Here is a 26,569-nt window from a genome sequence, read left to right as displayed (position 1 = left end):
GACACTCAGCAGTTTCACAGTCTCAGGAATAAATATTTTGTTGAGGTAGCGGGTTCAAGTGCGATAGGGAAGAAAAATGGGGTCCTGACACTGATTGCAAAAAAAGCTAATGTTGATCTACTTTCCTCCACTACTGACACTAAGGGACGGTGGGTGATGACCAAGTTGTTTAAAGACGATACTGAATTCTACGTCACGAATGTATATGCTCCTAATACATGTGATCTGACGTTCTGGGCCGACCTAACCAAGCAATTAGAAACTATCCCCGACTCAGCCATACACATCCTTGCAGGGGACTTCAATCTCCCATTTGATCCCATTTTAGATAGAGACTCCAGATGCTCCTTCCGGGGTAATAGATCTCATAAGGCCTTCACTAACCTGTGTTCCCGTTTCCAGCTTGTAGATACATGGAGGTTGCAGAACCCCGATGGGAGGGATTACACCTTTTATTCTCCTCCACATGATTCATTCTCTAGGATTGATTATTTATTTATCACTAAAAATGGAATCCCCAGAATAGAAGAATCTTCCATAGAACCCAGGGTTTTATCTGACCACTCATGCATCTCCCTGTCCATATCCAACGTCAAATCGTCCACCAGACAATCAATATGGAGATTTAATGAGGAGGTCCTTGAAAAGGAGCAACATAGAGTAATGTTAGAGACCGCAATTAAAGAATATTTACAGCACAATATTAGGGGGGACACTACGGACCTGACCCGTTGGGAGGCATTGAAGAGCACGATACGAGGAGTCGTAATTAAAATAAAATCGGCTATAAACAAAAACCACAACAAGGCGCTGGAGACGCTGGAGGTTGAAATTGCGGGGTTAGAGAAGAAGCACTTGTTGGATAGGAAGGAAGAAACTATGAATAAACTGGCCAACAAAAAGTACGAGTATAACAAAATAGTGAGTGAGAGAGCAGGGATTTGGCTCAATAGGAGGAAACAATTCAAATTATGTGAATCTAATAAGGCGGGGAAGAGCCTAGCCGCATACCTTAAATTCAAAATACAGAAAACTATGATAAATTCTATCAAAGATCAGGGAGGGACTACGCATTCAGATCCGGTCAAGGTGGCGGAGGTTTTTAAAAATTTCTATGAACAGCTTTACGCCAAAAATACAGAAGTTGTTGAGCCAAACATTGCTGGCTATCTGGGGGAGTGTGATCTTCCATCCCTTTCTAATATGGAGCGCGACGAGCTTAACGCCCCCATCACGCTTCAAGAAGTTGAGTCAGGCATTAAATCATTAAAATGCGGTAAGGCACCCGGGCCGGATGGGTTCACAGCCAGATTTTATAAGAGTTTCTCCTCTCTCATCTCACAACCGCTACTGAACCTATTTCAAGAAATTAGCTCTGTAGGTGAAGTGAAGGGCACGCTATCTGAGGCCATCATTGCGGTGCTTCCAAAGGAGGGGAAGGATCCAACTCTCCCAAAGAATTACAGGCCTATATCGCTTATAAATCTAGACTGCAAACTCCTAGCCACGATTTTAGCTAATCGACTTCAGTTGGTCCTGCCCAAACTGATACACGCTTCTCAAGCGGGCTTTTTGAAACACAGATTGTCAAGTGACAACACAAGAATACTAGCTCATGTGCTCGAAAAAGCAAAACTGTTATCTACTCCCACTGTCGCAATTACACTGGACGCCGAAAAGGCCTTCGATAGAGTCGATTGGACCTATCTGAATGCGGTCTTAAATAAATTCGACTTGGGCAATTCCTTCACGAAGATGGTGATGTCGCTATATTCCTGTCCCACTGCTAGAGTTAGGGCTGGAGGTTCACTCTCCTCTGCGTTTCAGTTGCACCAAGGCACTAGACAGGGATGTCCGCTCTCACCGTCACTGTTCCTTTTGGCCATTGAACCATTTCTGCACCACTTGAGAACTAATGAGAATATCGCTGGAATTCCATTTGGTGATTGTGTTATAAAACTGACCGCCTATGCGGATGATGTCCTAATTGTATCAGAAAGGGCGGAGGAGGCTATATCGGCCCTTATGACTACCATCGACGACTTTTCCAGGGTGTCAGGATACAAGTTGAATAAAGATAAAACTGAGGTTAAAATGTTGAACAACTTGGGAAACAGGGAAGTTATGGGGACTTCTGGCCTGACGTGGCAGCCAGGTTGCTTTAAATACTTAGGACTGGAATTTGACAAAGACCTAATCACGACACTGGGGGTTAATGAGGACCTAGTCTTGAAAAAAATAACTAAATTGCTGGAGGGATGGTCGCCGAAATTCCTTTCGTGGTGGGGTAGGGCGGAAACTCTGAAGATGATGGTGACTCCTCTGGTGAACTATCTGGCTAGTATGCTCCCGATGGTATTTTCGGAAGCCTTCTTAACAAAGGTAGGGAGGCTGTTTGGTGAGTTCCTGTGGCAGGGGAAGAAGCCTAGGATATCAATGAAAAAACTTCAGTTATCAAAGGGCAAAGGAGGCCTGGGTCTCCCTAGCTTCAGGGATTATCAGACGGCATTTCTCTGCAAACAAGGGGCACAGTGGTTTACTGAGGGGGCGGAGTATACTCCGCTGTGGATCGGTATCGAAAAATCCCTAATTAGGGACGCTCCTCTAGTGGCACTGCTCACAATGGACCTTTCTCACCTGCCTCATTCCAGATACATTCTACTCAACACCAGAAGAGCAATGTTGAGGCTTGATCAGACTCATAAAGTGGGGTTGCTTTGGAGGAAGTCTACCTTGATTTCCTTATGGTATAACCCATCCCTTAAGATGGGAGGGAAACCCATGCTGTGGGAGAGCTGGTCCAGAAATGGAATTAACCTAGTGCGGGATTTATTTGAGGGGGGATACCCGTTGCCTTTTTCTTCGCTTCAGACAACTCATAATCTGTCACCAATGGACTTCTATGATTTCTTGAAACTCAAGGTTGTTTTGTCTCCTCGCTCCCTCAGCGCGGCAGACCCTTGGCTTAAGACCCAGGTTCCACGATTTCTGAAATCAGGTCATTTTGTGTCCAAAATTTACAAGTTACTCTTACCTGAACCGAACAGGGCACAGAAGAAAAATGAAGCTAAGTGGGAATCTGAGACAAACTCTACTGGTTTAGTATTTGACTGGGGCATGATACATACCACTGCCTTAACGAATAAGATCTCACCGATTTTAGCCCAAACCAAGTACATGCTCATTAATAGGACATACTGGACGCCAGAAAAACTCCATAAACTTAAGTTGAGGGACAGTCCACTTTGCTGGAACTGTGACGCGGAGGTGGGAGACTTAACCCATATGTTATTTGGTTGCTCCGCGCTGGGTCCGTTCTGGAGGAAAGTGTTTGACTGTATAGATCATATACTTAATTTCAGGTCTAAAAGAGAGTTTGTCTACGTGCTCCTGGGAGTGTTGGATCAGGATTTACACAATGACAATGATCGTCAGTTGTTAGATGTTCTGCTCACTTTAGCCTGCAAGGTGGTGTTGTGTAAGTGGAAGAGCGCATCTGAGGTATCATTCAGGGTTTGGCAGGAATGGCTCTCGTTTTTAAGAGGTGCGGATAATCCGGCTCTGCACTCCTCCCCGTGGCGTGCTCCCCACAAGAGGCTATGGAAGGCCCTAGACAGATCGGCATTTTCATTTGACCCACCCTGAAGGGAGGATAGGGATAGAGAAGATAGGGCTGCACACATAGGTATAGGGCAATGGCTATCAGGGCACCCTACCGCACTAGCGCGAAGGGACAATGATGCGCTGTCAGTGGTACCATGACATATTTCAGTCTTTTAGTCTTTCAGTCCTTTTATTTTTACTTAACAGCGCATGGTATCGCTAGTCCAGGAGTTAGTCGATGCTCTCGGATGTGAGGTCCTTTCGTTCTGTTCAGTTCTAATGATCTCATTGTACCGATTGTGATGACTCTGTACTCATATGTATCTGGAATGGAGGTGTACCACCTACAGAATCACCAAGCTCAGGACTAGCGCCTTGTTATGTAACGAGATTTAATGTGTCATTTATTGTATGTCTTGTCTTTTCCATGCTTTTTGTTTTTTCAATAAAAAAAAAATGATTTGAAATAAAAAAAAAAAGAAAATTCAACATACTCTCTGTACATTATAAACCATTCTACATCAAAAAAAAAAAAAAAAAAAAAAAAAAAAAAACTTAGGGAGGTCAGTACAGGTGCAAATGTGCAGAGGAAGTTTGTTCCAGTGAAATGAGGCAAGGTAAGAAAAGAAACGACACCCGCATCTGGCAGCGCAAATGCGAGGGATGCTTAGGAGTGCTTTGTTTGTGGACCTGAGCAATCTAGTGGGTTGGCAGTGGAGGAGTCTGGGATAGAGATATGTGGGTTGTGAGTACCTTAGTCCTTTATGGATCAAGCATCAAGGCTTAAAGATTTCACTTTTTCTAATGGCAACCAATGTAAAGCCTTTAAAATCGGTGCAGAAGAAGACCGTGAGGGGAGGTTGCAGATCAGTTGTGCTGCTGTATTCTGCACTAACTGCAGTTTAGACAGCAGGGTGTCATTAGCTGCCACTAGCAGTGCATTTCTATAGTCAAGGCAACTAGTAATTAGTGCCTGGACAAGGGGCTTTCTAGAAGTAGAAGGAAGCTAGGGACAAACGTTTTTTAGGATTTGCATAGTGGCAAAGCAAGTGCCACAGCTAGTGCTAAAGTGGTCTTTCATGGAGAGGGTTTGCTCAAGCTTGATACACAGATTCTTTACAACCTGTTTTGGAATAGAGACAGGGCCAAATTCAACGGGTCACCAGTCCGCTGACCAGAGCTGATGTGCTTTGCTAAATAGTACTATCTCGGTTTTCTCGCTACTCAATTGGAGGCAGTTTTTGGTCACCCAATCAGCGATTTCTCTCACACAGCTAGCACACTGAGACTTAACTATTTCCAGGTCTAGGCCACAGGAGATGAAAAGTTGGGTGTCATCAGTGTGTTATACAGTCTCAAAACCACACGATCCTATGATTTGCGTCAGGGGGCTACCTATATATTAAATAATGTTGGATCCCCCTGGAACTCCTTTATTGACTAATAAGGTGTGTGATTTAAAGGGGTCTAAAAAGTCGGTTTGGGTTCGATTATTAAGGAAGTTCCTGAGCCAATGTAGTGTCCTGCCATATATTCCTGTGTCATGCAATCCGCGGATTGACATCAACTGAGAGAACGTATCGAAGGCGCAGACAGGTCTAGTAATACCAGCATCACTAGTGTACCTGCATCTAGTGTCAGTCTGATGGGATCATTGACTGCCACTAGTGCAGACTCCGTGCTGTGCTTCACTCTGAAACTCGATTTTGAGGGATACAGGATCTTATGTTCCTTTAAGAAATCCGCTAGGTTTCTATTTATGTGGCTTTCACGAGATTTCCCTCGCAGTGGAAGTAAGGAAATCGGATGTAAGTTAGAGAGAATGTCTGGGTTGGTGGCAGGTTTCTTTAAAATTGGAGACACTTGATCAGCCTTCCATTCTGCCAGGAGTTTGGCAGAGACTAACGATATTTTTAAAGAGCCAATACTGATGTCGCGATGAATTGGGCTGTGCAGGAAGTAATCATTGGGGGACATAAGTCTGTAGAAAAGCCAGATTCCGCACAAACCAGCATGTCCTGGACTTGCTCTAGTGAGTATGGCTTAAGTTTTTCCAGGACACAGGCGACATTCGGGGGAGATTGGCTAAAGTCAGCTACATCCTCCTGCTGATCTTGGTCGACTGAAACATTGAGATAGGTGGTATCTATCTTTTCTTTAAAAAAGTTAGGCAAGGAGTTGAATAATGTTTGTGAGGCTGGGATGGTACAATAACAAGCTTGAGGCGTTATGAAATTATTTAGGGTTTTGAAGAGTTCTTTTGTAGAGTTTCTTGAGTGGTTGATGTTTTGAGTTAAATATAGCTTGTCCTCTGGTGGAGAAGGATGACATATTTTTGAATGGTGCAACCTGATCGAAGGCCCACGAGAGGGAATCATGGTGTGCTGCTAAGGCCACATTTATGTCTGTTCATGAAGTAGTTGTAGTAGGTGTAAGAACCTCGGAGAAAGAGTCAAGTCAGACCACCTTCCATTGATGTCTAACATTACTAGCAGCTAAACTGGGCTTCATCTGTACCTTGTTGCAAGGCGTGATAAACTTGATCATGTAGTGGTCTGACCACGTGATGGGTAGTGAGGGATCGCTTCTTACTTCAGTAGAATTTGTAAAAATTAGGCCCAAGGTGTGACCTGTTTATGCGTGGGTCCTATTACAATTTGTTTGAGCCCATTCATCTCCATATCCATAAGGAGATGAGCCACCCCTCTATTCTCTAGATTTTTGCATTGAAAATTAAAGTCAACCAGGATCAGAAACGTACTTGATGACAAAGATGGAGAGCAATGTAGTCAATTAGTGCGTGGCTAAATTCTTTTTTCGCTCTATATGGGCTATAGACCAGTGTCTCCCTTACAACAGTCTGTGGTGGAGATCATGATTTGTTCAGATTCAATGTTTTCTGTGAGTTTCCCAAGTGTGAAAAGAAATTGCATTAATAGTGCAATCCTCATCATGAGTCACAGAAACATTTGCTATCATTCTATATTTCAAAATTTACAAGCCATTTGTTGTAAAAAATAAATCATCTTAGCACTCCCAATAACTTTTTGACACTCAGATGTTGTTTCTAAGATTTTACTGTAGCTGGATATTGTCAACAATCATTTAATATTCCTAATTGTAGTTGTGATATTGTTGCATATGGCTACTGCTTCTCTATGTATCTGATGGCTTGGCTTCCACCTTCCATCTCATGGTCTCAATTAATGCTGCTGCTGTTGTCCAATTATAGCAAATGCTGATCTTTGTTGAGTCTGACCATTTAATGTTTGTCTTCTCTTCCTCTCAACTGCATCTGGTGATGTCGTCTTTGTATATCAAGTATTGGTGTTTACTACATGTGATGGTTTAGCAACTATCTTTCTTGATCTCGCTTGCAGCTTGTTATGTCGTCCTTGTATTTCATCTATGATGCTTTGGAGGAGGAGATTGAGCGTAACAAGACTCACCCGGGTTATGCTCCTGTCTACTTCCCTGATGAATTGCATCGCAAAGCTGCGCTGGAGCGTGACCTGGCATACTTGTTTGGGCCACAGTGGAGGCAAGAGATCCCCTGCCCCAAGGCCACCAGGAAGTATGTGGACAGAATCCATCATGTAGGCCAGCACGAGCCTGAACTTTTGGTAGCCCATGCCTACACCCGCTACATGGGGGACTTGTCCGGAGGGCAGGTGCTCAAAAAGATTCCTCAGAGAGTCCTGCAGCTGCCGGATTCAGGCGAGGGATTGGCCTTCTTCACATTTGATGAAGTGTGGAGTGCCACTAACTTCAAGCAATTGTATCGTGCTCGCATGAATACGATTGAAATGGACGACAGCACCAAGAGAAGGGTGCTGGATGAAGTGCAGAAGGCGTTCCTGCTCAATGTGGAGGTGAGTGAGGAGTATGGATGAATATTGTGTGATGGGGAATGGTGAACGTGGGCCTTCTTCCTTGACTAGCGGAGCGCTGACATTACTACAGCTTCATTGACCAACATTTACTGACCTCAAGCTGAGCTCTCCCACCATTATAGGATCCTTGGCTAACAGTTGACTCACACCAAGCTTGCTCTCCTAGCACTAAAGCCTCAATGACCTGCACCTCATGTGCCCCTATTCATTGACACCAAGCTAAGTACAACAACCTCAGGGACCCACGCTCGATGACACCGAGCTCAGCTCACGCTGTATTACTGTCTTATGGGCCCCCTACACTCTAAGACACCAAGGTGAATCAATGCCAGTGTTACAGCCCCGCATGGGCGATACTGACTGACTCCTAGATGAGCTCTCCTAGTAGAACACTTCCACGGACCCAAACTCACTGATACCAAGCTTCGCTCTTCCATTAATATAGCCTCCAGGGTCCCCACTCTCGCGGGCATCATTCTCGGCTCCCTCAGTGCCACATTCTTAGGGGCTTGTGCTCATTAACACCAAGCTGATCTCTTCAAGTATTACAGTCTCACGGGCCCTCCTCAGTGACATCGAGGTCCAAGATAAGCTCTCCCACACTTCAGTTTCAGGACCCCACACTAAGTGGTAACGTAATGAGCTATATTTTGCTTTGTAGAATTTCACTGCCCCTAATACGGGCTCAGTCTTCAGATAACACATTGCCACTTTACTGGAGGGTAAGTTGGGTAAATAGGACTACCCACCTTCTCCGGACCCCAATTTCACTCACTTGTTTTCCGCCTCGCTTCCAGATCTTTGACGAGCTCAAGAAGTTATCTTCTCACTCTGCAAATAAAAATGGCAGTCTCATCCAAGAAGAGCCTGAAATGCACAAGAGCAGCCCGTCTGACATCTCTAACGGTAAGGTCCTTGCAGCAATGGGTGAGCATAGACAACATAGCTGTTTACATATGTAGATTGCGACTTCAAGCAGCTGAAGGGAGGGCATCCATCCACCACAAGTGACATGCATAGCTTTAGGGGGGTGCGACACCCTCCAAATAATAGGGAAGGCGAGAGAAAGAGAGATCCACCCAGCTGGTGGCTGAATTTCAAAATGTAAAATCATATAACCTGCAATCAATACTGGCTTCCCTGCTTGTACAAACTGTATGATCCTAACCAAATATTTTATTTCATTGTTTTTAAAAAAAAAAAAATTATTTTATCACAGCCTTTTATACAGAAAATAACTGAGACATACACATTCTTCTTAATGCCATGTAAAGTGAGCAGTATGCCAATCCTAGAACAAGGGAGGAATGGCATCTATAATACAGACCAAAAGAAAAGAACTTGATACAGATGATTTGTTACATACACAGACACTTACACAGGGATCAAAGCTTAAGAGTGAGAGGGAATAACTATCTCCATAAATAAAATGTTATTACTACTGGTTCTCCTTCCATCTATAGATGGGCCCCCCGATACGCTTTCCTAGTATTCTCCCCTTTTTTTTCTCTTTCTCTCATAGATATTTTCCTCGAGATTATATATAGACAGTAATCTGGCGAGCCATTGCTGAAACATTGGGGCTACTTTATCCAGCCAGGCTGTGGCAATGCATATACGCAGTACTGCCATAGCCAAAAAGAGAAAGTATTGTGACAAATCTTGCCTACCCTCGTTGTGTATCCCTAACAGAATTACCTTTGGAGTAAGGGAGACTTTAATATCTAATGTTTTATCCAGAAACAGTTCAATCATATTCCTCAAAGATTGTAGTCGTGGGCACGTCGCAAACATGTGTACTATTTCTGCATCCCGTCGTGCAGTTGGACCTTTATACAAAGCCTGGATTGCTCTAACATAACTTTCCCCCAATACCATATTGCTTCATCACTGTCCAGAGATAGTCCCAGGAGACTCGGTCAAATGCTTTTTCCGCATCCATTAGCATGACCTCCATAGGGTCCCCTGAGACTTCGCAGCGTCAAGAAGGGTTATACCCCGGCAGACGTGCTGCGTTGTTCCCCTCCCTGGAATAAAGCCATGCTGAGTGGGGTTAACCATTTTGCCAATCATTTTACTCAACCTAGTCGCCAGAGTTTTAGAAAAAATCTTTGCATCACAATTCATAAGAGTTATCGGCCTGTATGAACCCGGCTCTCCTGGAGGCTTCCCTTTCTTCAAGAAGATTACTATATTTGGCCCTGCCCATGACTCTGGGACTGAGCTACCTGCTTGAGCTTGAAGTGCTACATCAACTAAATCAGGTCCGATTACCTCCAAGAAGATTTTATAGAATTCTAGAGGTATCTGGTCAGGCCCTACTGCTTTACCAGAGGGAAGGCTGCTTATGGCAGCGTATATCTCTTCCGCTGTCAAAGGGGGTTCCAGTGCGTCCCTGTCTTCATCATTAATAGGCTGTTATCAGCATTTCCCCAAGATATCTCTGCATTGCAGGAAGATCCCTCGCCTGTTCTTCATTATATAGTCTACCGTAGAATTGCCTAAAAATCTCTCGAATCCCTGCTGGATCGCCAACTATATTTCCATTACCATCCAATATCTCCCTAATCTCCCCAGCCGCATTTTTTTGTCTTAAGCGCACTGCTAGATTATGCCCGACCGACTCACTAAACTCGTGGCATTGTTCCCTTTTTGTGAGGAACATTACTGCTGCCTTGGAAGCTATGATGTCTTGAGCTTCTCATTTAACTAAGGCCAGTCTGAGCAGTATATCATCAAGTGCAACCCCCGTAACAATTGCCACGCGCAACTCCTCCTCTATTCCCGTAATTGTTTTACCAAGCTTTTTCTCTAGCAGCCTCTCTTGCTTCTGCTTATGCAAACTATAGCTTGGCGTCTCCCCACGCACCACCGCATTAAATGCATCCCAGACTACCCCCAGGCTGGTGCTTCTTCTATCAATATCCCAGAAACTCTCTATCCAGGCCTTCAGATGTTGTACATAACCTGCATCCTTCAGCAGTCCTCTTTCAAATGTCCATACACATTCTGGTCTTCCCCCTCTTCCTATGGCCGCTGTTAGCACTAAAGGGTTGTGATCTGATATGATCCGGGGGAGTTTCTCAATCCGGCAGCTGGTAACTAATGAATTTGAAACTAAAACATAATCGAGTCTTACAACCAGCTTGTGCGGAGCTGAAAAATATGTGCTGCCAGGATCATCTGGATTTAATTGAGCCCAGGCATCCGACAAATAATTATTCTGAACAAGGCTAGAGATTGCTCGAAAAACCTTCTTCTTCTGTCTCGCATATCTATTTCCCGTCTCCGACCAGAGCCCACCCAGACCATTTATGTTAAGATCTCCACATAAGATAACTGGCATAGGCCAGGAGGCAAGCTCCAAATCTAAGATCTCAAAGATATCTGGGTCATCCTCTGTTGAACCATACACTGAGCATATAGTGAAGGATTCACCATATAGGATACATTCCACCATGACCCAGCTGCCCCACTTATCCTCCAATTTTCTCTTAACTATTATGTTGGGTCGCCTAGAGAGTATAGCAACCCCTCTGGTCTTTGGTCCCCTATCTAGTATGCGCAATAAGGCGGAACCCCAGCTGTTCCATTAAACTACCTCTTGTACCCTCTATGTGAGTCTCTTGGAGACACAGGAGATCTAAGCGCATTGATCTTAAACTCACCGCTGCCCGATGTCTTTTACCCTGGTCGTTTAAGCCACAGACATTAACTGATGCGATTCGCAAGCTCATTAATGAACATCAAATTTCTGTCCAACCCAGTTATCCTTTAGAATTGTTTCCCCTCTAATGTCTTTATTCCTGCCCTCTCTCTTTCCTTAGATTCCATTACTTTGCAGCTCAACTTGTGTCTTACTGCGCGTCTCATATTCCTCATTGTGCTACCATGTGCCTTGCCCGACCCTCCCCTCCCCCCCAAAGGTCCCCTCCCCTCATCCTCCCCCAAGGATCACCCCCTCCCCCCTCACGGGCAAATAGGTCAACCAAGACCTATGTGAGGCAGACAAAGCCCGCAATTTAGGCCGCAATGCCCCCCCATATTGTGTGACCGTGCTCTAAGTAAAAATGACTTAACTATACATGTAATCATGCAAACATTTTGATTTTCCCATAATCACTTCAGATCACTGAAGAGCGCCCCATCAAACTGTATTTGTCATATTTGCCCAAGTAATATCCCTTGTTGTGCCCACCTACTGAGCCGTTAGATCCCTCCAGCTTTCCCCCTCTTGTCCTGCAGCTCAGTCAGAAAAACTTGTGCCTTTATCTCGGAAAAAAATATAGGGACTTGACCAATGTGAATGACTTTGAGTCGGGCAGGGTACAATAGGTAGGCCTCGCAGCCAATCATCTGAAAAGGGGTTATCAGCTGCCTAAGCCTCCATCTCCTTTCAACTGTGGCACAGCAGAAATCAGGGCGAGCAAAAAAATGTATTGCCCTCGAATGCTCGCTTGGCATCTGGTTTTACTTTGTCCATAATAGCCTGCCTAAAAAGAAAGTTGCCAACATACACCAAAATAGCCCTGGGCCAGTCTCCTGAGCCACCAGCGTACCCCTTCCTTTGAGTCAGTGGAAACCGGTGTGCCCGCTGGATCTTGGCATCCCAGTTCCATGAAGCCAGTTCAGGGAATGCACCTTTCAGAGGGGATACTACGAATGTCCTTGCATCTCCTCCCTCTATGTTCTCTGCCAGGCCCAAGAGTCTAATGTTATTCCTTCTTTGCCTATTCTCAAAATCTTTGAGTTTCCACTGTAAATCCTCAGTTAGTTTTTCCTGTGTATCCTTAAAGGCCTGCCATTTATTAACCTCATCTTCCAGTTTGCCAGTCCTTTCTTCCACATAGGCGACCCTGTCTGCCATATCCTCATACAGTTTGTTGACCTTTTGTAGTGAGCCCTGCAGTTTTTTGGTCGCTTGTTGTGCCTTACGGCTTTCTAACCTAGCCTCCCCCTGCATCTGTTTTAGTGTGGCATACACTAAATCCATTGAGGGGGTTGGAGGCGCTTCGGTTGAACAGGTGTGTTCAGGTATGACCCCATCCTCCTGATAGAGCTGGGTAGTGGCAGAATAGTCCCATGTGAGCTTCCGAACTGTCGCTGTTGCTGCTGCTCCATCTGTTATGGATGGACTCCCTCTAGTTTTAGATTTAGATTTAGATTTGGGCCTGTACTTATGCATGGTGGCCCCTGTAGCTGAGGAGATCTCGGCGGAATCTGACCTATCTGAAATAATCCCATCACTAGAAAGCGACAGGTCGGTATCATCATTTAATGACAAAAAGCATTCCCTTTCTGGGGAGCCAGTCACTGTTCTAAAACATTTGGGTCCTAGTGCATGCTCCGCTACTTTTCCCTCCAGCGCGCTCACACTATGGGGCACCTTATCCTTGTTCTCTATTCCCGCTTTATTTGGCACTTTTGAGTTCTGATCGATTACTGGTGACTCACCATTGAGGCTACTGTTTGGTGCACTATATGGCAGCTCCTGTTGTCCTGCCAGTTCTTGCTTGTTTGTTCCAACCGCCCATTCCACAGTCGATTCCACTTGTCTGTCAGCCGGCCCGGGATGCTGCTGCAACATTGTATCACCACTGCGAGGATTCCCGGTAGCAGTATCTGCTTCCAGTCTGATCGCCGGATCCCGCTTTATTCGCTGCCACCGATGCTACTACCAGGAAAGTCTCAGTGAGCGTGGCTTGTCGGAAAGTGTTCTCCCGAGCCTTACCCTTCCCATCATGTCCCTCTTTCTGCTTCCTGCAATTTCCGCCATCACTGCTGACTCCCTCAGTTTTCTTCAGCGGGACTCACCAGGGCTGCACTGAGCTTCTCCCAGCTGAAGGTGCAGCAGCGTCTGGCTGTTTCTGAGCGTCTTTGGGCTCCTTCAGAGGTTTGTTCATCCGTGGTGCCATCCCGCTGCCAGCAGCCAAACAACGGCGCAGTGCCTGGATTGAGCGGCTGATCTCCAATATCTCCAGGGCCCCAGACCTCTTGAGTGCCACCAGATCGCAATGCCGTTGCTGAGGATTCCGACTACGGAGAATCAACCGACTAATCCAACGATCCAGCAGGTAAAAGCAGAGTCGTATTTTCATCCCCCCGTGGCCCGTATTTTACTGCAGCAGGGGGGAGAGGTTGACTGCAACTACTCACTAGCGCGGCCATCTTGCCCCCAAAAGTAGGGTCTTTTTCAAAGAGCATCTCATCTATAGGCCAGGCAGCAACCCCAGTCCAGTAGTAACTCGCAAATATTTTATTTCAAAGAGCCCTCTTTTCTTTATCGCATGTGAGTGCACTTTCAGTTCAGGTTGTGCACAGTACATTTGATTTAAATGACTGCAAAGTTGCCCTAATTTTAAAAAGAATCTAGGCCAAGTTTTGAGTTTACACAACTAATTACTTGCCTCTTAGCTAATGGCATTATCATTGGGAGGTGAGCCCTGAATGTTCTGAAATTATTGTATCATATTTTTATATTATGTTTCTTGAACGACATACATGACCCATGGCTCAGGCTCTCTATTAATTTGCCCTCCTCTATTTGCAACTCTGGTTTAACACATGGGACCGCCAGTCACTTGATAAAATGATTTTTCAAAGGCGACGACTAGAAACATGAAGCCCTGCCCACATGCACTGATTTGACAACTCTACCATCAAGTCTTCTTGTAGCAGAGATGAAGAATAGTGTGTGCAGTGAAAATACATTTAAAATACGTGATCCCAGGGTAGGTTCTCCAGGCCATTGTGTTGTATTTAACCGTAGTGAAGAGTTCCAAGGGAGAACTACCAGGCCCGGGTGGAATGGGCAGGGACGTAGCTTCATTGGGGTGTTTGGGGTGTGACACTCCTTAAAATGCATGCTTGGTTTAGTAGTTGGGTCCGGGGGCCTTGAGTCAGGTCTGCAATTTCTATGTCGGTTTTTCTCATCATTCTCATTTCACTAAGAGGTTTTAACTTGTTCATGTTTTCAATTGTGATCTTAAATATATATATAGTGACTTATTTACAAAAAAGTTAGTAAATATGCACCTATTAAAAGAAAGGCTGTAAATTTAAAACTTTTTGCAACTCACAAACTTTGGCAGTAGAAGGGTTGTAGAGCTGCCCCAGTCTCAACTTTCCAAGCATACTACTGCCAATTAAAAAGGTGATGAGATGACTGCTTGGAAATAGTCTAATCAGTAGCAATCGCTAGAGGTAGCATTCCAAACCACTGTTTTTCACCCACTGAGCCACTCTAGGCGAGGCCCACCTAATGCAATTCAGTACTAACCCATGTCCTTCATGGAAACAGTCCATCCTGGTCCTTGACCATTTCATTCCTCCACCCTGAAGGCCACTGCTTTTTAGTTGGGACATTTGAGATTCACCCCCTCCCCCCGCCGAATCTCACTGACTAAGAGCCATATGTATGAACACATTTTCCCATTGACACAGAATGGGTGAAACCCTTTGATACATCTGGCCCCTAGTGACACCCCTGACAAGAGAGCTCCTTAAACATACATAGACTACATGAGCACATTGGCAGGGGAGCACAAAGTAATACAACTGCTTGGAGGGAGTGATGTTTAATGCTTGTATGAGTAGTCAGAAACACATAAAGTAGCCGCTTAGTGTATCTTCTTCTCCAGCCTCTGTAACTGCCAATAACTATGCCAAACGGAGCCAAAAGGGTGATATATATATGTATATATATACACATCTCTTCAATCAACCTTCTTGGTGCTTTAATTATTCAACCTGATCTGTTTGCTGGGAGCTGTCATCTTCAGTGTCAGAGATTTTACAAAGAGGGTGAAGAGGTAACAGCATTCACTGAGCTTTCATGTACAGTCTTTCCTTCACCATCTCACCGATAATTCATATGCGGAAAGTGAGAAGAGTATCTGGTAGCAGACTTTTCAGGACACTGGGCACTCACCATGTGTCACTTGGTGGACACTACATGGAAAGGTTCATCATCATATGGAGCATCAGATTTCCTTCTGCACATTTGTCAGGTGATCACTAGATCTCCTCTCTTAAATTCGATATTCTTTACGTGTCGTCTCTTGTCGGTATAAGCTTTAATGTTCTGATTATTAACCAAGTCCTTTGTGCAAGCTGTGTTCTCATTTCCTTCTCTTTTGTTGGGCCATTGAGGTAACTTGGTGGTCATTGCTCTCTCAAACGTCAGAGTCGCAGGACTTTCGCCTGTGGTCGAGTGAGGTGTTGAACGATAGGCTTATTTCAGCCTCTCAAGAGTGGCACGCTGTACTGCTTTATTTAGCATACTCATAAAACGCTCAACGAGTCAGTTGGCCAGCGGACATAAAGGCGTACTCTTCTCATGCTTTATGTTCAAATTCTCCAGGAAATACTTGAATTCCCGACTGTTAAAAGGTAGGCCGTTATCAGACTTCACAACAGTTGGAACGCCCCATGTCGCAAAGGTGCCATCTACTCTCTGAATGACTCACTTGTGAGTTGTGGATGAGAGATCTTCTATTAATGGAAAATTTAAGTATTTATCCACGATTACCATCAGATGATGTCCATTAATGAGTGGACCAAAGAAATCAATGGTTATTCTCTCCCATGCATGCTCAGGGAGTTCTGACATGTTAAGAGTATGTTGAGTAATATTGGCAGAAAAGCAGTTGCACAGATGACAGGCCTTGAATTCCTTTTCAGCCCCAGTATGGGATTCAACCTCAGTCTCTGAGAGCTCTTTTGGTGGCAGCAGTACCACAATGTCCTTTGTGAGCTACTTCAATTATTTTCTGTCACAGACTCTCTGGAATTAGAATACTTGACCCTCGCAGTATAACTCCTTCCTGAGTTATGGACAGTTCATCTTTAATATTTTTGATATTCACCATCATTGTTGAGAGGTTGAGTGTGTCGGTTCCATGACTAATCTGTAATTATATCTTTCAACTTCAGCATGTCAGTAACATGGCAGCGATGACCTGGGCTAACGATATAGCAGCTGGTGTATTTGAATTTACAATGCAATGAATGTAGGCTTCAGCCGTCTTGGATGGAGTACCTTCACCTTGTATAGCCACTCTGGAAAAGTAGTCAGCAGGCGTTTGACCCTTCCCTGGATGATGCACAATGGTAGAATTGTACTCTTGTAATCGTAGTTCTCACTGTTAAATGGGAGGAAGCATCTTGGCTTTTGGATTGCCAAAGATAGTCTGTAAAGCTTGATGGTCAGTTTCCAGCGTAAAAGACTTTCCTTACAGAAATACCTAGAAATGTTCACAAGCCCATACCACGACTTAACTTTCTTTCTCAAGTTGAGAGTAAGCATGTTCTGTCTGGGGCAAACTTTTACTGGCTTATGCCACAATATGCCTTCGAGCATCAATGTGTCCACTGTGCTGTGCAAGGATAGAGCCTAACCCGACTGGGCTTGCATCAACAACAACCTCTGTATAAAGCTATGGATTGAAGAAGGCCATTTCAGAAGCAGTTTCAATGGCATGTTTGATTTTCTTGAAACTTCATTCACATTCTTGTGACCACTTAAATGAAACTTTTTTCTTTGTTAATTCTTGTAATGGGGCACTTATAGTAGCAAAGTCTTTATCTTGAACAGTAACTGACCATGCAAAGAAATGAATGTATCAAAGAAAAATCTAGTGGGGGATCAGCATTCGACAGTGCTTGTACTTTTGCAGGCTCAGGAGTCATACCCCCATCTGAAAAGATATGGCCAAAAAACTTTAACTTTGTCTTGTGGAACTCACACTTTTTAGTATTCAAAGTTAAACCTGCATCAGTAAGTAAATTACATACTTGTGTGAGAGCTTTGTCATGCCTCTTCTCTGTAGCAACAAAAATGTATATTTCATTGCTATAATTGAATCTATTCACAACAGGCTGCATGAGACGTCGAATGACGTCTTGCAGCAGATGACACACCAAAACTGAGTCTCTTGTTTCGAAACAATGCAACATGTTTGGAAAAGGTTGTAAATGTACATGCAACTTTGTTTGAGTTCTAACTAATGATAACCTTTATTTAAATCAAGGTGAGAAAAGACCTTGGCACAATTCTGTTGAGTTATCATGTTAGCAATGTGGGGACCTGGATGTCATTCTTGTTCAATTGCTTTGTTTGCTTGCCGCATGTCAATGCATATGCGTACAGCTTCTTCCCTGTCCTATTTGGGCACTGCTAAATAATGTCATGCTTAAGCAACAATTCAAGTTCTTTTTCAACAGCATCTTGTAAATGAAAAGCGATGTCTCTATGTCTCTGAGTAACAGGACGGATATCTTCATCAATATGCAACTTTACTTTCATAGTCTTAAGTTTTCCTAAACTATGAAACAATAAAGAGAATTGTCTTACTATTTCATGATGAGCATTCATGTCGCAGTTCACTGATATCAGTTCCATATCAGCAGCTGTACTGAAACTGAGCAAACAGGCACTTGACACTATACCTTGAAGAACATGGATGGGTGCTCGCACCTTTGTTTTCTTGTGTTTCATTGTTGCCACAAATGGACCTTGACTTTTTATAAGCATTGATGCAACCCATGCGTACACTTTGGTTTTCAATAGCATATGTCGTGGCAATGGTGATAATTCACTGCATTTCACTTCAGGCATTATGGTTATCGGTGCACCACAATCGATGATTTACGGTATCGAGCAACCATTTATTTTTAATGTAATCACCGGTCAATGTTTGTATGACTTTGGTGCTTTGGAATGTCGACTTTTCTTTGACTGACATTTTTCCTCACATACAGGCAGTCCGACATGCTCACATTTCTCTGAGGTAAGCATTGAAATAGCACAAATATCTTCCTCACTTAAATTTGATATTGAGGCAGAAGAACTGTTTGACGATGATTTAGATGACGATCGATTTCATTCAGTGTCAATTTGCCTCAATTGATGTCGCAGCTTCGCCTTGTGGGTGTGCATCAAACGGTGTTCTGGAACGTTCTGGCAGCCATTTTGTCTTCATGACAAACTTCTTTTTCCTTCGCTTTACACACCGTCACAAAATGGTTCTCTTTCCCATGGCCTTTACATATCTGTCCAATGGCGGGACATTTACTTTCGTGTGCCATCAATACTCACTCCAGACAAAGAGCTTCGCTCAGCATTCTTTGTGTGAATTAATCTGACAAGCATCCATCAATAAATCTAAGATGTATAGCTTCTTCATCATTAAATTAATTGAATTTACAGTGTCTGATGAGTCTATCGAGTCTCTCCACAAATTAATCCATGGTTTCACCAACGTTTTGGTGTTCTTGACTGAAAATGTATCTTTTGTAACCAACGTTTGGTATTGGATTGAACTTTAGATTCAGCGTTTCTTTGAACTCTTGGTATGCGAGTTCTTCATCAGTTCGCAGCATTTTCTTTATGACTTCATTCACGCCATCACCAGCAAGATATTTGAAATACTTGATCAACTTTTTGTTATCTGTCTCTTTAGGTGCATCAATGATATCATCAAATGTCTCTATCTAAGCAGTCCATCTATCTCCAATATTTTACTTTTTGGTTGTATCAAAAGGTGTCAGTGGTTTTAGGACCTCAGCAGCGTTGTAGACCAGTGTAGAACTTAATGACACCACTGGAGGATTACTGGGACTTGGTTTAGGTAACTCATCAGTGAGACCTTGCAACGTGCTGGTCTCTGAATCATCTTTAATGATAGCTAGAACCATGACTTTCTTCACAGCCATCTGAAAAATGTCTCTATTCCGAAAGACATTCTATTCTTCGAAGGCCTGTGAAGTTGTTCTGAGCCCCAATTGACAATTTTGGTGGCTGGCCACTTTAGGTATTGACGGCTCAGTAAACACGACCCCAGGCACTTCTCCCTCAACCACTTCACCAAGTGCTGTGGTAAAATGACTCTCTTTAATGGATTTGGTAAGTCATTTATTTCTTACCTTCTAAATGTCAATTAGCATTTTCTGATACCTAGTTGATCACTGCCTGGCAGTGATTCTGTTCACAGCGTTATTTGACAAGTGCTGATTATCAGCAACTACTCTCTGTAAACCTGGTTGAATCCGCCTTCAGCAATAACACTGCTCCAGGCAGATTGCTCCCCATGCCGCAACAGCACCACCTGTTGTGCCTGTGTCCCCCTGCTCGCTGTCAGTGGCTGGCCGTAGGTTTGTTGCACTGCATTGCTCCTGTTCTACTGTTGTATTGTTTAATTGTCTGGTTTCTCTCCTCCTCTGTCTACCGTCATTTGGTTTCACCTGCCCTCCCTCCCGTTGTATTCTGTGACACGTGCCCTCTTTTGCCTTCTGTTCCCTAGCCGTTCCTGCCCCCGTTTTTCCCGCCGCTGCGCCCCCTGCGGCCCCGCCCCCCTGCTCTGTACTGTATTGCCTCTGTTCTCCACTGTTAAGTGCCTCGTTTATCCTCCTTCCCCGTTGTTTTTTGTGCCCTCTTTTTGCCTTCTGTTCCTTCGCCCCCGGTTTTCCCGCCGCTGCCTCCCCTGCGGTCCCGCCCCTCCGCTCGCCCATTCGTTTACTCCCCCCACCCAGCTGCTCCTCCCTCCCACCTCCTCTTCTTATGGCGGCCGAAGGCGCACCTAAGGCAAGCCTGTCGGCGCCTGGACCGCGCCCAGCGCCAGAATCCCTGGCCCCCGCAACCGACACAACACCAACACCGCTACGATGCCAGCCCCCTCCACGCCCTCAACGCCGGACGATCACGCACATGCTGCCTGGCCGCCCCGAAGCGCACCCAAGGACCCTTCTCCTGCCGGAACTGCAGCTTCACCAGCATCCGGCCCGCCAACCCACCGACCAGGAAAGAACCCAACTACCTCAGATGCATCCTTCTCAACACCCGCTCCGCCTGCAAACACTGTGTTGAACTCTGAGACCTACTCAACTTAACCTCCCCAGCCGTCACCTTCCTGACGGAGACCTGGTTGAACCCCTCCTCGGCACCCGACATCGCCATAGCCATCCCGGAAGGCTACAAGATCTCCCGCAGGGACCGCACCAACGGAGTAGGAGGAGGAATCGCCATCGTCCACAGGAACACTCTCAGAGTCTCGACCAACACGGAAGACACTCTCAGCACCGCCGAACACCTGCACTTCCAGATCCACACCAACCCCAACACCACCCTCAGAGGAACCCTCGTCTACAGACCCCCCGGACCCTGACCACAGTTCAGCGACTCCATCGCCGACTTCGTCAGCACACACGTCCTCGCCTCCACGGACTACATCCTCCTCGGGGACCTGAACTTCCACCTCGAGAACAACAACGACACCAACTCCACCATCCTGATCGACAACCTCGGATTCAGACAACTCGTCACAACACCCACCCACTCGGCTGGCCACACGCTTGACCCCATCCTCTCCGCAAGCCCCCGCGTCTCCTTCAACCACCCCACCGAACTCCATTCGTACGACCACCACTGCATCCACTTTAAATTCCGGAAACCCACCACGCACCGCCGTACCCAACAGATCCCTCGCCGGTGCTGGAGCAAAGTCACTGAAGACCAGCTAATCACCACCCTCGCCCGGAGCCCACCCGCCGACCCCTCCGACCCCGACACCGCCACCCACAACCTCAGACATTGGATCGACGACTGCGCCAACACCCTCGCCCCGTTCAAGAAACCCTCCATTAGCCACACCAGCAAGAAACCCAGCTGGTTCACTGAAGACCTCCAGGCCTCCAAGCAAACCTGCCGAAAGCTAGAGAAGAACTGGCACCGTGAACGAACACCGGACAGCTACACAGCCCACAAAAATGCCACCTGCAGACCCCATCACCTCATCAGAGCCGCCAAAAGGGCCTCCTTCAAAGACCACCTAGACAACAACGCACACAACAGTAAAGAGCTCTTCAAAATCGTGACGGAACTCTCCCAACACCAGCTCCAACACCAACGACATCCCACCTTTGCAAGACCTGTGCGACTCGCTTGCCACCTTCTTCTATTGCAAGATCGCAGACATCCACGACAGCTTGAACGCCACGACCGCCCCAACAACCACTGAGACCTCCACCCCCACGACCACCATCCGCACTGACCGCCTGCTCTCCTGGACCAACATAAACAACGACGACACCATCAAAATCATGAACACCATCCACTCCGGATCTCCATCTGACCCATGCCCACACCACATCTTCAACAAAGCCAGCACCGCCATCACACCCCATCTCCGGAAAGTCATCAACATTTCCTTCGAGACAGCAACCTTCCCAGAGAGCTGGAAGCAAGCCGAGATCAACGCCTTACTTAAGAAACCCAAGGCGGACCCCAAGGACCTCAAGAACTTTCGGCCCATCTCCCGGCGAAGGTCATCGAGAAGACCGTCAACAAACAACTGACCCTCTACCTCGAGGAGAACAGCATCCTGGATCCGTCCCAGTCCGGGTTCCGCAGCAACCACAGCACCGAAACTGCCTTCATCGCCGCCACCGATGACATCAGGGCCCTGCTAGACAACGGAGAAACCGCGGCCCTCATCCTCCTGGACCTGTCAGCCACCTTCGACACGGTCCGCCATCGCACGCTATGCACACGCCTCCACGATGCCGGGATCCAAGAGAAGGCCCTGGACTGGACCACCTCCTTCCTCTCCGGCAGAACACAGAGCGTCCGCATCCCCCCCTTCCGCTCCGAAGCCACCAAGATCATCTGCAGCGTACCCCAGTTCTCATCCCTCAGCCCAACGCTGTTTAACATCTACATGGCACCGCTAGCCCACGTCGCCCGACTGCACGACCTCAACATCATCTTTTACGCCGATGACACCTAGATGATCCTCTCCTTTACCAAGGACCCCCACACCACCAAAACCAACCTCCACGAAGGAATGAAAGCGGTTGTCGAGTGAATGAAGAACAGCCGACTGAATCTGAACTCAGACAAGACGGAGGTCCTCATCCTCGGATCCACCCCCTCGGCCTGGGATGACTCCTGGTGGCCGACCACACTAGGAACAGCTCCAACACCCACCGACCATGCACGCAACCTAGGGTTCATCCTCGACTCCACCCTCTCCATGACAAAGCAGGTCAACACCGTCTCTTCCTCCTGCTTCAACACCCTCCGCATGCTCCGCAAGACCTACAAGTGGATCCCCACCGAAACGAGAAGAACGGTCACCCAGGCCCTTGTCAGCAGCAGATTGGACTACGGAAATGCCCTCTACGCAGGATCCTCGGCCAAACTCCTGAAACGACTTCAACGCATTCAGAACGCCTCTGCACGCCTGATCCTCGACATCCCTCGCCGCAGCCACATCACACCCCACCTGAGAGACCTGCACAGGCTCCCTGTCAACAAGAGGATAACCTTCAAGCTCCTCACCCATGCACACAAGGCACTCCACAACACTGGACCAGCGTACCTCAACAAACGACTCAGCTTCTAGCACCCCAGCAGCCAGCTTCGCTCCGCCGACCTCACCCTCGCCACAGTCCCTCGCATCCGAAGAGCAACCTCCGGCGGCAGATCGCTCTCCCACCTCGCCGCCAAGACCTGGACCACTCTCCCCATCCACCTACGGCAGACCCAAGACCTGCTAACCTTCAGAAGACTCCTCAAGACCTGGCTTTTTGAGCAGTAGCAGCATTCCCCCCCCCTCCCAGCGCCTTGAGACCCTCACGGGTAAGTAGTGCGCTTTACAAATGCTATGATTGATTGATTGACTGAGTGTACAACTTTATTCGTGTGTGGCAGAGCAGTACCTTTAAGTACTACCTGACCAACAGGTTCTCTGCCAATGATGCGTGGATTCATTGTAACTGCTTTACAGTGGCTGGAGTTGAGCTTTGTCTCCACATGCATGAAGAGTTGATTCTGTACTTCGACAGCAACACATATTGCATGCACGAGCAGTTTGCTTGGACCACAGCAAACTACCTGGGAGAGTAGGTCGTTCTTTGGGTTACTCATCCCATATCTTGTCGCCAGTTGTAGCCTCTTCCCCAGCCTGGGTACCCGCCAATGACTACGCCACACATGGAGCTTAGTACTACACATCTTTATTTCTGTGCACGTAACTGCAAACTCTACATTCTAAAGCAAGATTTTATCACGTTCTGCTCTGACACCTACGTCACAGCTCTATGGACTCCGTTCGGAGCAAAAAGGGTCCTGTCCTAAACTCGCAAGGTGCTACACTTTGAAGTAGCCATTTTTAAATGTGACCTACCAGTGATGCCGAAAAACAAATACAAGTAGATAAACTTAGGTTTCCAGATATGCAGGTCAGAAATTACCGTCTGTTGGCCTCCTCTCTGTGACAGCCTTGAATTCAAACCTGATCTTGGAGATCAAACCAGCTAAACCAATCCTAACTTCCTGATTGCTGAAATCATCCTGCCCACAACCACCCCAGCAGAACAAAAGCATCTCACAACATAGATCCAAACAATTGATTTTGAAATCCTTTTCTGTGAATTATGATGGGAAGAAAATATATTTTAACAGCAGTGAAGTAACCAGTTGGGGGATATTGGCAGTGTCAACCAATCACCTTGTGTAGAATACCAGCCTGACAATCACAAAAATTATAAAGTTGCATTTCCTGCCTCATAGTCGGTCAACATACATTTTAACTCGCCTAGACCCACTGCTTGTGTAAAACCGTCATAATTAATCATGCAAAATGAATACTTAATTAACGAATACAATTGTAAAATGTGATTCTGAGATCACCTAAAAAATCTATTAACTAATCACCTTCTTGCCTTTGATTGGTTTAGGGTCTAGACCAGCCGCTTACAGGAATGAGAAGATTGGGATGTCGTCTCATGTGTCCACCTCGGACACTTCTCCGCTGCACTGGGGTGTCTTGGCTGCCTTTTTGATTGTGGTAGCAGCTGTCTGCATGTACGCAATCTGAGCCTGCTGACCCGCCTGCCTGCCTGCCTGACCTAGAGGTGCCGGGCCAGTTTGGGCAGATGTTTCTCAGGCTAGAGGGTATGAAAGGGAGAGAAACTCATGCTCTGATTGAGCACCAAGATCACGTGACTGTTACAAAGCCATGTACCCTGGAGGGATCAGCAGCCCTGGGTTGTTTACAACAGACCCACAATGCAACTGGACTGAACATTTTGTCATCCCAGCAGGATGACATACGTTTGAGTGTGTGTGTATTGCTTTTTTATATTAATATTATTTTTTTGTATTATTATTTGTGTGTGTGTGTTTCTAATCAAATGACATATATTGTAACCTATCTATGGTCTCTGACCTGGGTGTTTTTTTTATTTCTTTAAAAAAAAGATGAAAACTTTTTTTTATAAACCAAATCACTGTAGTGCTGAGAAAGTCTAACAAATGTAAATGCAAATTAATTAGAATAACTGCTGGATGTGTAGTGATTAACGTGCACATGTAAAGGTAAAAAATAACACACATTTAAAATGCGCAAGCTGCACTAGGCAGTCACCTTGACAACATTGACATCTGCACACTACTAGAAATTTGACCTTAATGTGACAAGCTTAAATAAATATTCATCATAACTGCAGAATGTTCCAGTTAAACAAAATGTATTATTTTTGCATTAGCTAAGCTAAGCTTCCCATTTTTTACTTTCACATAATGCTGAATAGACTAGCTGTGCAATTCAGGCAATAATTCTTGTTCATGATACATGAAATGCATCACCTAACAGTAGCATTGCAAATGAAATTTCCTTTTCTTTAGTATAGTCCATTGTTTACGCAATGAAACATCTAACCCCCAGAAGGTCAGAAATGATGCTTGGTGCATATAGGAACTGCCACTTATGTTTCCAGGGGCCTCATGTGAAAGACCTCTGTAACTAACCCTGTGATAAAAATTTGCTAGCTGCTTGTTACTTCGTAGGAAAGAAAGAGCTGAACCTGCTTATGGACGAGTGATGCTTTCTGATTGGACCAGCAAGAAAGAAGCCTGCTATAATGTCTGCAACATGTGTTCATGTATTTCATGTTAGTGCGTGTTCCTAGTGTAGTGTTAACATTCCTCACCCATCTACTTACCCATTCCCTTGCACTAGACTGACAGTTGTGGCTACTTCAGTTCATTCCTTACTTTATTTTTGATGCTTTTTTTTACAGAGGGCTACTGCAACTGTAAGATCACTTGCTCTTATAACTGAGACTCACAAACTACTCTATATGGGAAGTTCTGCTGCTTTAATTTGGCTTTGAGCTTTATGCTCTCTTGGTCTCACTCCTTTCCAATGAATTAGGACTCTTCAGGGGTTCTACTAATTCTGCATTATGTACCTGTTCTTTAGAATATGGTTTTTCTTCTTTTATGGAACGCACTGATGCATTTGTTTGATGACTTGATCTAACCATACTGTTATGATATTTTCTGTAGACTGATTTGAACTGATCCACTCATTTTGAATAAAGAAAAAGAAACTTACTAATCTCATAATGAGAAATAAAGCCTTTAAAACGAATTCAAACTCTCATCATTGACTGAACTTGGAATTGTAATTTGACTTGTGATGCCGAAATTGCTCCTTGAGTCAAAATACAGTGCAAAAGATCTATCAACTAAGGGGAAAATAAATCAGTGCAGTAACAGGGCATGCCCCAAGGAGTGGTGGTAATTGCAAGGTTGAACCACATTATTTAAATTTGGGTCCCTTCCACACGGTCACTGCATTTGGTCCGATTGTGAACTGAAACTGTTTACTGGCATTTACAAGTATCGATCTTTGCTGCACGATAAACTTCCTTTATTTTTGCTTCTGTGTACAAACATTTGAAGTTTCTAAATATTGTCAAAATTGTCGCTTCTTAACCCCTTCGCTGCGGCGCGAATTCCGCCATGCTCATGATGGAACCACGCCGTCATGAGTCACGGGCGAGCTGTGCTCATGACGGCGTGGTTCCGTCATGACTCCACCCACTTGCGCTGATCTCCCGCACAGGCGGGGAAACAGCGCCGCGTGGGCGGAGCGGCCGCCAACGGCCGCAGCATGACGGAACCACTCCGTCATGAGCACACGGCGCCCGTGGCTCATGACGGAGTGGTTCCGTCAGAAGCATGCAAGGGGTTAATAATCTTCATCCTGCAGACATCTTGATAAATT

General features: G+C 45.6%; 1 protein-coding gene across 1 annotated transcript in view; it reads left to right on the top strand.

The window, feature by feature from the left end:
* LOC146833348 (heme oxygenase 1-like) overlaps positions 1 to 25,930 on the top strand; it is a 117,438-nt gene extending 91,508 nt beyond the window's left edge. The window contains exons 3-5 of the mRNA XM_085601105.1: positions 6,984 to 7,475; positions 8,294 to 8,402; positions 24,234 to 25,930. Coding sequence (XP_085457231.1) covers positions 6,984 to 7,475; positions 8,294 to 8,402; positions 24,234 to 24,373 — 741 coding nt within the window. The 3' untranslated portion in view covers positions 24,374 to 25,930. The remainder of the gene's footprint in view (positions 1 to 6,983; positions 7,476 to 8,293; positions 8,403 to 24,233) is intronic.
* Positions 25,931 to 26,569: the final 639 nt, after the last annotated feature.

The sequence above is a fragment of the Triturus cristatus genome, chromosome 4_2, assembly GCF_964204655.1.
Source record: "Triturus cristatus chromosome 4_2, aTriCri1.1, whole genome shotgun sequence".
Taxonomy (NCBI): domain Eukaryota; kingdom Metazoa; phylum Chordata; class Amphibia; order Caudata; family Salamandridae; genus Triturus; species Triturus cristatus.
The sequence above is the reverse complement of the archived record's forward strand: the minus strand, read 5'-3'. Positions and strand labels throughout refer to the sequence as shown.